We start from the raw sequence: 11,537 nt of genomic DNA on the forward strand, positions 1-11,537 counted from the left end.
GCCATATAGCATCGATTTTAATAGTCTAATGACTTAAATGAAAATTTTTGAATAATTCAATGATCAAATTGTAACTTTTTTTTGGTTAAGTAACCAAAACAAAATTTTACCCATAGTTTAATGTTTAATTGTAATTTCACCTCATTTTAGTGGAACTATCCAAGAATTCTCCAAAATAAAATGGTAATAAACTACTTACTACCTAAGAACCTCTTTGGATGGGAATTTACCTCTAGTGCCGTGTATTTAGTTTTCATATTGTCTCACCCTACAGTATCGCTACAATATCTAATCTCACTATCACCGTTGTTTTTACACTGACCGTAGGTAAACGCACCGTCCATCCAAAGAGGCCCTAAGTGTGGGTTTGCATGGGTGGTGCAGTACGTTTAGCTTACTTTTTGTTTCACACTACAGTATCACTACAATATCTAATCTCACCGCCACCGCTGTTTTTACATTAACTGCAAGTAAACACACCACCCTTCTAAACCCACCCTAAGTTTGATTCCAAAATTCAAATTGATACCTTATTTGTTTTGTTCTAATTTGATACTTGAGTTTGACTTCAATATTCAAATTGTTGTATGGGTTTTTTCAATTTAATAATTGATTTTTTCCCAATTAAGGTGTCGAGTTTAATTCAATGTTCAATTTGATACATGACTTTCATTTTTTATTACTAATTAAGTACCTATGTTTTTTTCTAGAATACACGTGTCAAATATCACTAGGTGACACAATGTGATTTTGTAAGAATACCAAATTGAACGCTAAAATCAAATTCAAGTACCAAATTAAAAAAAAACTCATGTACTAAATTAAAAATTAAAGTCAAACTAAGGTACCAAATAGTGTATTTACCTGTTGGAGATAAGGGAAATAAAGCTCATCATCTTGAGTCTTCCACTGTGACGTCTCTCTCGACGGTCAGCATCCCCAAAAGAACAAATATTTAGAAAAAAAAGAAAATCCTCTTTTGGTTTTTTATTGAGGAACTGCTAAAGTAAATACCCAAAATTTCTGCAAAAGTTTCCGTTCGAAAAATCTCAGAAAACCATGTGGCGAAACTCCGCCACTGTAAGCTTCTCTTCGAAGCTTCTCTCTTATTCTTCTTCCTCCGCCAATCCTAATTACTTCCATTACGCATCTGCTTTCTCCATCTTTAGTCCAAACGGCGTCGTAGATCAGGCACTTTCTCCTTCTCATCAACGCTTCTACTGCTCATCGGCGGTGCCTTCACCGTCTCCCTCATCCGGTTCCGTTATAAAGCTAGGGTTTCTCGCTAACAAATCTGACGCCTATCTTCCTTTGAGTTTGAAAGCTAGAGATGCGGTCCAGCTTGCTCGTCACTACGGTCGGTGTTACTGGGAGCTCTCCAAGGCTCGTCTCAGGTCAATTGTCATTAAGATATTTAGGCAATTTTTTAAGTTTTGATTTTTGAATTTTGAATTTTGACTTTTTTGTTTCTGGATTCGTTTTGGTAGTATGCTGGTGGTGGCGACTTCGGGGACTGGATATGTGCTAGGGAGTGGAAACGCCGTTGATTTGGCGGGTCTTTGTTATACCTGTGCTGGAACCATGATGGTTGCTGCATCTGCGAATTCGTTGAATCAGGTTGCCTTTCTTACTCTTTTCTGTCTTTGATTGCTTTCATTGAACGCTATGTTAAGCACAACTTTAGTATTGAGAAATCTGAATTCGAGTTTTGATTGATCTGATTGAATTATCAAATTATTATGCGTTCAGTATTATTTATACTTGCCAAGGATGCTAACTAATAGCTCTATTTTCATAATAAAGTCACATTTAACGATGTTTCCCTCTTTCATTTCTTCAAGTGTAAGATTTCTTGTAAAATGATAAAGCTATCATCTTTCTTGGATCATTGGAGGTATGGTTTTTTTTCTTAAGAAATAAGAAAAAAAATGAAGAAAAGCATCATTATCCTGAGGGTTTCCTTTCATTTAACTCATGCATTTGGAAAGAGACATTTTTGGTGTCAAAGGCTTGCACTTCAATGAAGCCCCTTTGTGATGTTTTGACCCTTTTACCTCAGTTTTAATTTTTATAACCTTGGTAGAAACTAGGGCTGGATCAACTAGTACGTAGGGATTTACAAGCGCACAAATGAATTTGCAAAAAGTAGCGCCCTACGCCATGGGTACTACTATAATGGTCCTAGTTCCCCTAGTGCCTTTGAGGACTTTGCATATTGGAATTTTTATGGATTAAACTATTAGGGTGCTCTCATCCTTGCCACTCATTGTGAGTTTTGAAAGATTAACTTAAGGGTATACCTTAATGTTCAGTCAGTGAGCTTGAAATCAAGTACAATGAGTTGTATTGCACTATAATCAAGGAAAATAGGGATTTTAGCTCATTGGGCATGATTTAAATCCGTCAACATTGCTTTCCTGATAGAAGCTATGGATAAGTACCCTGTGACAGAAGGGGATAGGGAAAGAAACAATATAAATTCTTTGAAATTCTAAGAATTGACTTCATGAATTGCAAATTGTAATTTTCTTTTACCTTCTGCTATGATTCTGTTACCTTTGATTTTGTTGATTTTGCAAGGATGTGTCTGTGCATGGTGGTTGTATTTTAAGTTACTTTTCATGAAGTAACTAGACCGACTGACATCTCAGTTAACCATGGAATTCATGTCCCTAGGTGTTTGAGATAAATAATGATGCCAAAATGAAGAGAACAAGGCTAAGACCTCTACCTTCAGGACGCATTGCAATACCACATGCAGTCACTTGGGCATCTTCTGTTGGATTTGCTGGCACTGCTCTGTTGGCATGCAAGGTGGCCAGATTGATTCACTCACTTCTCATTATTTCTTTAATTTCAAATGTGATTTTTTTTAGCTTTGCCAAACGCTTAAAACGTTGTCAGATGAGCAACTAATGTTGCTGCTGCCACAAGGTTATTGCAGGCTAATATGTTGGCAGCTGGTCTTGCTGCTTCCAATCTTGTTTTATATGCATTTGTGTATACTCCATTGAAGCAAATTCACCCTGTTAATACATGGGTTGGAGCAGTTGTTGGTGCTATTCCTCCTCTTCTAGGGTAACTTTGTCTTTAAATTCTATTAACTATTGTGATGACTATCTAAGAAATTTTAGTTGCTTGGTGTTCTATGTTTGGTATGATATTAAACAATGTCAAGTGTTTTCATGCATGTTAAATTTTGTGCTTCACATGCTAAAAGTTTGGAATTTATCAATGGCGTACGAAATTTACCATATTATTTTCAACTGGTGCTTCTGCTTTTCTTTTAACTTTTTTCACATGAAATTTGCCCCTAGCTGACTTGGGTTATTGAAAACACAGGCCAATATTTTGCAGAACTGTTTTCTTTCTATTGTCTCTGGACTCCGATGGAATTCTAGATCTTTGTTAATTGCTTATGAGCAAGGCCTCTTATGACCTTTGAAACTGGAAAAGTTAAACCTCCCTTGAAACAAAGGAAATAAGAACAGAAGATCCCCGCATTGTTTTGATAGATGTGGAATCCCTATTGTAGGTTTAAGTATGCCACATGTTGAGGGGTTATAGAAGACCCTATTAAAGTTCACTGAAATTATAGAGGTCATTTATTTATTAAAAAAAAAAGATGATCATGAAGTAGGCTTTGCTTTGTGTTGCATTAAGTTTTCGTTTAAATTTAACTGTTTTACTGACAGACTTCTTATTTTCTGTTCCAACTTCTTAGATGGGCTGCAGCTTCTGGTCAGATTTCTCTCAATGGATTAATTCTTCCAGCAGCTCTCTACTTTTGGCAAATACCCCATTTCATGGCCCTAGCATACTTGTGCCGTGATGACTATGCTGCAGGAGGGTAAGCATTTTCGCAACTTACTATCTCTTCAACATAGCAACTGTTTATTTTTCTTTATGCACAGGAAATTGAATGTTTCTGTTTCTGCCCTTCTCTTATAGTTTTGTGTTGAAATAATGTTCTAGCTTTGAGAAAGTATCTCAAGGATCTCCATTGCTGTAAGCAACTATTGATAATATAACTTGGAAAATGGAAGTGTGACTCTTTTCTGATGTAATTATATATTTAGTTAAGATTTTCAGAAGAGTTATTAGGGATGATTCTTCATGGATAAGATTGCATGTGAATTGTGTGTTCTTAATGTATTTCACTGTCTTACAACCCTTCATTTTCTACACTCCGTGATATTTTCAGGTACAGGATGTTTTCACTTGCAGATGCTTCAGGTCGGAGAACAGCTGCTGTTGCTTTCAGGAACTGCCTCTATCTTATCCCTTTGGGGTTCATAGCCTATGACTGTAAGTTGTTCTAATTCCAAACGTGAAAACTATCGCACTATCACCTTTATTTTAGTATGCATTTATATTTATTAAAATTTGATTACCATATATCCACACTATTTTAAAACATTGGATATGCACCAAATATCTATTTCCTGGTAGATATTCTGAAAACTGTGTGAACCATCTTAGTACTACAGTATATGGTATGGTCCATATGGAACATATCTTGCATTCTCTTTTGTATTTCATAATATATAAACTAGTGAAATTCTTTGCGTAGGGGGTGTGGCTTCTGGGTGGTTTTGTGTTGAATCATCAGTTATCACCCTTGCAATAAGTGCTGCAGCATTTTCATTTTATCGTGACCGGACTACTCAAAAAGCAAGAAGGATGTTTCATGCCAGCCTTTTGTATCTTCCTGTATTTATGTCTGGCCTCCTATTTCATCGTCTCTCAGACAATCCACAGTGCCTTGCGGAAAATCCCAACAGAATTATTGAGCTTCCATCATTCCCCGAAGCTGTAACTGAAAGTGAAGAAGATGATCAGAAGAAGAAAGTGAGGTATGTCACTGCTGTTCCACAACGACGTGCACCTGTGGCATACGCATCCATTGCTCCATTTCCCTTTCTCCCTGTTCCTTCCTATGTTGATCAATGACGTATCGAACTGGCATCTAGTTTTTGTATACCAAATCAAAGTTATTGAAAAGGCACACCTCGAAACCTCTTTGGCTTTGCATTAAGCCTTTTTCTGTGAAGTTTCAATTTAACAGAGTTTTGGTTCTTGATTGTCTTTATTTTGAAATCAATGTATAGTTGGGATTGAGCTGTTTAAGCACCATGAGTGACATTCATCTTGCAGCTGCCATTGGAATAAAACTGTTATGCAGTGCATAGATCCATTTCAAAATTTTCACTAATCTGTGTTTGGTTTTGAATTGGACTCTAGCCATTTCCTATTTTGATCTGTCAACAATTTTAGCCGCTGGTCTACAAAGCAATGCATAATGGTGGTGGATACGAAAATCCTATAGGTGACAAAAGCTGACCAAGAAGAGGGGTATTTATCAAATTCAAGATTCAACTATAACTTGGTATTATAGTAAAAGCATCTTACATCAAATTTACCATTTACAAATTTCAATCTTGAATATATATAATCCAATTAATTTTCTCTCCTTTTTTTTCTTTCTATTTCGGCTATTTAATTTGTACACTGTAGTCAGGTTTTCCTTTAAGATACAATTTTTGAATAAAATACATATATTACATAAAATTTCTTTGATATAAAATACACAAATCTCATTTCATTTAAGCTTTCTTTTGCCGTCTTTCAACCTTGACAACATTTTAGAATGACTTGATAGATATATGTATGGACCCAAATCCGACTTAATCCAATTAAATTGACCTGAAACTTGAGTGACCTGTGAGCAAGAATCTGAATTGAATATGACACAATTGATTGAACTTAAATCTAGCCTGATCAGATTCATCAGAAAAATAGAACCGAAACCGAATATGACCTAACCTGAAACTGATACAATCTGCCCGGTTTCCAGCCTATAGTAAAATCTAAACCATCAGATCATAGGAGAATAATGTGCAAATATAACCGACCATTTAAGTTCAACATAGTCCTGGTCCTAGAGATGGCAAAATATAGCCCAATTTTCATCAAACCATGAAATGAGAAGCAATGGATATAGAGTAGGCGGGGTACAAAAATGGTAAAACACAAAATATGGGACTACAAAAAAACAAAACTAGAAATAGAATTAAATAATTACTATACACAATCTCTAACAACATACAAATGATTTCTAATAATGAATAACCAAGACGCATTTCCACCTTTTCCTTAGATTTTTTTTTTTTTCATTTTTTTCTCCCGATCTCCTTTTGACACTTCCCTGGCTCCTTTTTTATTAGGTGCAAAGGAAGCGGCAGTCTGGAGATAAAAAAAAGAATTGCAGAAGTTGGGATTGCAAGCATTAACTGAGGTAAGCCCCTGATTCTACCCCCCATCTCTTTGAGAAAGCTGTTCGTTAACTCCGATGCCTAAGTTTGAACCAAACAAAAATGAAGCAGCAGCTTATGTCCAACCAAAATTCTCTATCTAGTAAAAAAGCCGCTTAAAAACAGCTACAAATATCCAATTTACTCAAGTTAGGCCAAATGAAGGTGGCCTTGAATCATGACATCTATAATAGTTGCAATCTACCATACATGCAAGAATCGAATTACGACAGAGGCACCAATATTCATTGTATGGGATACATAACCATGGCATCGTTGAGGGCAGTGTGGCTCCCAAAGTAGATGCAACTCTGGAAAGATGAAGGAGCAGGGGGTACACAAATAAGTTTAGAATACAGCGTGAAAGCCCAGAAGAATGAGAACACCAAAAGATATTAAATACACTTACTTGTTACCACTAAGAAGTCCAAAAACTGATGTGGCAATATATGACCGGGAAACTCCGGAAAAAGCTTTTCTGTAATGAGGCAAGACCATTTGTCCTGCAAGGTTTTTACCACTATGATTAGCTTTCTGGCATTCCAATGAACCCAAGCAAACAAGTGACTAACATAAAAACATATAAACATTAATGAGACTAGAAAGAATATTAACTGTCTCATATTCAGTTGCTAGATGAAAAATTATGGAACGGAGAAGTTAAAAGATTTAGCTTAATGCATCATGTGAGAATTTAACTTTTTTACACATTCAACTAAAGCCGAGAGAAACCCTAGAGGGAAAAATAAGCCCTTCTCATGCATTAGCTCCTTTATTCTTTCCAGACAATATTGTATACTACAAACTTTTTAAGAAACCGATGTCATCCCAAGAATATCAAGAGTTTCAAAGAACAACTGATCAAGGCCTCACCTATACTCAAATAATTGCTGTGGAGAATTGAAATCAATACACTAGACACCGTTCTATCTATATCCTCTTTTCGTGGTGCCTCATCAACTGGCAAACTGTTTCTATCAATATAAGCACTCCAGGGAGAATGGCTGCTATTATTGTGACAGGCTATGATTTCAAACCATATCCCCAATGGAAATCTTCTAGGTTTTATCAACCGAAGGGCGATCTTAATATAAGGAGTAGCATGGATAACGGATATGATGACTTCAATGAACATACAGCTAAGGCTGATGGCTGTGTTCATAATGCTGAAGAAAATATAAAAAACAGATGTGGTTGGCAATAGAAGCAAAAGAGGTGTAAATAGAAGAGATCCAACAACATGTTGCTTCACAGTATAGTCAAAACTATCTAATCTTTGACGAAGAGGATTCCACTTCCGTCCCCTGACAATAATACAGCAGCTCTTAGAATAGTTAGAAACAACTAAAAAAATTTATTAATAGTTTACTTCTAATAAAAAGGATAACTTTTGTACGCCTTTCAGATTCTATCAGCTAATGCTGCTCAGCAATAACAGATGCATAACAAAATAATAACATTGATATTATCTGGGTATATAACAAAGAAAAAACACAGCCTCTAAGAACATTGGATCCCTTCTCCAAGTAATTTACATTGAAACAGAATTCTAGACCTAATGATATGAGGAAACACTTTAATTGCAATGGAATGTCATGAGCTCATGAGATGGTACGGTATATTCTCCCAGAACATGAAAAAGAAATCCTCACGAGCACATTTTTTCCCATCTCTGAAATAGGATCCATGAATCAATATCTCATTCATATTTCAGCACTACCAGATGTGGAGATCAATTTTTGTTGGACCTGGAATGATTAATAAATATGTTCAATCTACTTTGAGTTTTTTGTTCTACGACAAGGTAGCAATAACCCATTATGACACAGATGTTACTACTATATTTGTATTATAACAACACAATCGACACGATTTTAGTTTATAATCGCATTTACTGGATTAGAGGAGCCAATCAAATCCAAAATAAGATATGCTGAAGTGGTACCTGAAAATACGCCACAAAGCGGCTAGCGCATGTAACTGCTGTGAATAGAGAATTGAGATTAACCAATGAAGTGTTGACACATGCAATGTTACTATCACAATCATGTCTATGACCAAAGCAGCAGGTATTGTCACCCCGAAAAGAATAGCTAATATAGCAAGTCCTTTGATGAAATAAATGAAGAGAGAACCCACAAATATCCAAAGAGTAGACCAAATTTGAATTGTATTCAGAGAAATCATGCCAAGAACTTCAGCCAATTCTATGTTCAACTTGAAACCAGCTGGAACACCCATCAACCACACAGAACCTGACCTCAACAACTCATTTGTTAAATTACTGGCAATATTTGAAACCCATGAACAGACAGATTCTGCGTGAAATAAGAGTGCCAAACCAATCAAATCTCCCAAAAGGATATCAACAACCAAACTTGACCACAAGGAATGCTTATGTAATGCAACTTTTTCTGCACATTCCACACTTGTTTGAGACCTAGTAAAAAAATTATATTATTTATGAGGATAATGAGGGGACTTCAATATGGACTGAGACTTGAAATATCACTAAATGAATTCACTATATTCTACAAAATTGTCACCTGAGGTCATTGTCCTGAAGGAAGATTGGCCAATATAAGATCTGACAAGAACGAATTCGGAAATTTATCCAGGTATTGCTAAATGCCTTTGCTGATGCAGAGTATACCCATGATTGTGATTCAAAGTTCAAAAAGCTATGGAAAAACTGAATAAAAATATAAAAAAGAGTAGATAATGATGCCAATGACATGGCCAATATATGCCACATGAAGGTACAAAACCTGCAAAGCCACATAGTGGTATATCAGAAAATGCAGAGAGATACATGGAAAAAGCATGAGGTAAATCATGTTAGAGTGAGATTACATGGAAATTATGGGAATATTTGCAGAGGATTGTTTGAAGCTATCATGTCTCTCAAAATATTTCTGAGCTGCACTAGCACTGTTGATCGCCAAAACAACTGTATCCTGCTTTCAAAATTTTAAAATTAAGAGTATATATATAGAAACTGTCCTAGCTCCACAAGAAGGTACTTGTGAACTATTTTTACCATGTCATTTAAAGGTTGCTTTTGTTGAAGCTCATCAACCCACTGAGGCTTCTTAGGAGAAGCTTTCCCATGCTCAGAAGAATTCCAGTATCGCAATGAGAAATGGTGAGCACCGTATGTTGGAGTTTCGTATAATATAACCTAAACTTGTTCAGACAAAGAGCCATGGATTAATCACCATTGACAAACACAACCCAAATGATAAACCAAACAGTAGAAGCAATCTGAATTTCGTACATGGACATCACATTGAGACACTATTTCCTTCTTCCAATGAAGATGGTGCAATTTAGGAACCCAATGAATTCCCCTGGCTTGAAGACGAAGAGAATCATAGGCCAGCTCGATCCAGTAATTACTTTCCATAGATACCTGTCTACACTGGCCTAAAAACCCATCAAATTTAAGGCATCCACAGCTCCATTGTCCATAGCATTTGCAAACTCTATCTACACCGTGAGTGCAGGTTTTTCTCAGATCATCCTCTTCTACTCCATTTTGACCATAGTTAATACAAGCTCCATACTGACCCAACAAAGAAAAATTTGATTTATCTTGAAGAGATACATGCATATTTCCATTGATAGAATGGAGGATCTCCTGTTTACAAGAAAAAAAAATCCAAACATTTTGAAATGAACTCCCAATAATTAAAACCATGCCCAAATGCCAAACAAGCTCAGCAAGATTACTGTTCCAGAACACAATAATAAATTTCTTTAATTTCAAAGTACCGTTTATCCTAAGCAATTATAATCATACATAAACTTCTAAAAAAATGGGAAAAAAGTACTTTACCTAAGCTTTACAAACTCAGCGAGAAATAACTTCAAAAACACAACTAATATTCATTTCTTAAAATGTCCAAGTGCCATTTTCCCTAAGCAATTTCAATTCATAAAAACTGTTATAGAAAATGAAAATCAGAATTAGTGCATTACCTGGAGACAAGATTGCAGATTCGAAGAAGACTCCCGATTGGAAGCGAAAGCGACGACAATGTCAAGAGAATCTGAAGAACAAGTGACGAACCAACCAAACAGAAATTTACAGCAAGATGGTTGGGTAGAAGATAGCTGCTTTGGCCACCAAATCCGACACTTTCTTCTCATTTTTCGATCGCTTTCTCCCTTTTTTCACCTCATTTTTCACCTGAATTTTTTTCCTGAAATTCCAATGCTTTTTTTACTCTAAAACCCTTCAACAAATTTTATAACCACTTTAAAGATTAAACTGTTAATTCCATCCATTTCAGTTCCTTTCCTTCAGTTTTCCTTTTTTTTCCTGCTTGATTGAAACCCTATTTCTTCTTTTCTTTTAATAAAAATTAAAAAAAAAAGAAATAAATTCGATACTTCAAAAATAAAAGATGGTGAAATAATATATTTTTTGATAAATAAAAAAAGTGCCAAAAAATATAATTATCAAAATCAATTAATCTATTTGTTTAATTCAAGTTATATCAATCTTAGCTTAAATGAAATTTTAACTTTAATTGAGTCATAAAATTTCGGTTAAAACCGAATTAACTGATCTAATTAAACTAATTCGGTTAATCAGTCAGTTACTCGATCTAATTCGATCGGAAATCGATTAATGATTTTCTGAAAGTTTGATTATTAGTTAATTCGGTTCTAAATCGAGTAATTAACCGAATTAACCGAACTTTCAAAAATCAATATATTATTACCAATTCGGTTAATTTTGGTTAATTCGGTTAATTTTATTTGATAATTCGGTTAAATGAACATTATCGATTTTTTATATGGTTTATACTTGTTTTAGCCTAAAATAAAAATAAAAATATTGGTTAAAACCAAAATAGTTCATTTCGGTTAATTTGTTTTGAAAAAAATTCGGTTCAATTAATTTAGTTAATGCTAGTTCGATTAGATTAACTGATTTAACACTCCTAGGCATTGTAACCAATGTAGTAATACGTGAATTCCAGTGTGTTGAAGCATATTATTCTCCTATTTATGGATTGAAGAGGGACTACGATTGATTTAAAAAAATAATAATCAAAGGAAAAAATTAAAAAAATAATAAAGAGGTTAAGGAAATGACTAAAATTAACAAAGGAAATGGTTAAATTGAAAAAAAGGTTCAATTTTTATTATGCAAGTATAGTTTTTTAGATTTTAAATAAAAATAATAATATTTTATAATTTTTCATCTAAGTT

General features: G+C 34.8%; 2 protein-coding genes across 2 annotated transcripts; one reads left to right on the plus strand and one right to left on the minus strand.

Moving 5' to 3' along the window:
• Positions 1-905: 905 nt before the first annotated feature.
• Positions 906-5,215, plus strand: LOC105800340 (protoheme IX farnesyltransferase, mitochondrial). Its single transcript, XM_012631401.2, has 7 exons — positions 906-1,394; positions 1,488-1,617; positions 2,677-2,814; positions 2,945-3,078; positions 3,725-3,850; positions 4,205-4,308; positions 4,574-5,215. Exons 1-7 carry the CDS (start codon positions 1,060-1,062, stop codon positions 4,951-4,953), a joined length of 1,347 nt encoding a protein of 448 aa, XP_012486855.2. The 5' UTR covers positions 906-1,059; the 3' UTR covers positions 4,954-5,215.
• Positions 5,216-6,026: 811 nt separating this feature from the next.
• LOC105800339 (uncharacterized) lies at positions 6,027-10,663 on the minus strand. Its single transcript, XM_012631400.2, has 9 exons — positions 10,296-10,663; positions 9,592-9,954; positions 9,355-9,495; positions 9,168-9,271; positions 8,861-9,082; positions 8,260-8,754; positions 7,188-7,618; positions 6,724-6,817; positions 6,027-6,625 (listed from the first exon to the last, which is right to left on the minus strand). The coding sequence occupies exons 1-9, from the start codon at positions 10,464-10,466 to the stop codon at positions 6,460-6,462; spliced, it is 2,187 nt and encodes a 728-aa protein (XP_012486854.1). The 5' UTR covers positions 10,467-10,663; the 3' UTR covers positions 6,027-6,459.
• Between the last annotated feature and the right edge of the window lie 874 nt (positions 10,664-11,537).

Source organism: Gossypium raimondii, chromosome 9 (genome assembly GCF_025698545.1).
Source record: "Gossypium raimondii isolate GPD5lz chromosome 9, ASM2569854v1, whole genome shotgun sequence".
Classification (NCBI taxonomy): Eukaryota; Viridiplantae; Streptophyta; class Magnoliopsida; order Malvales; family Malvaceae; genus Gossypium; species Gossypium raimondii.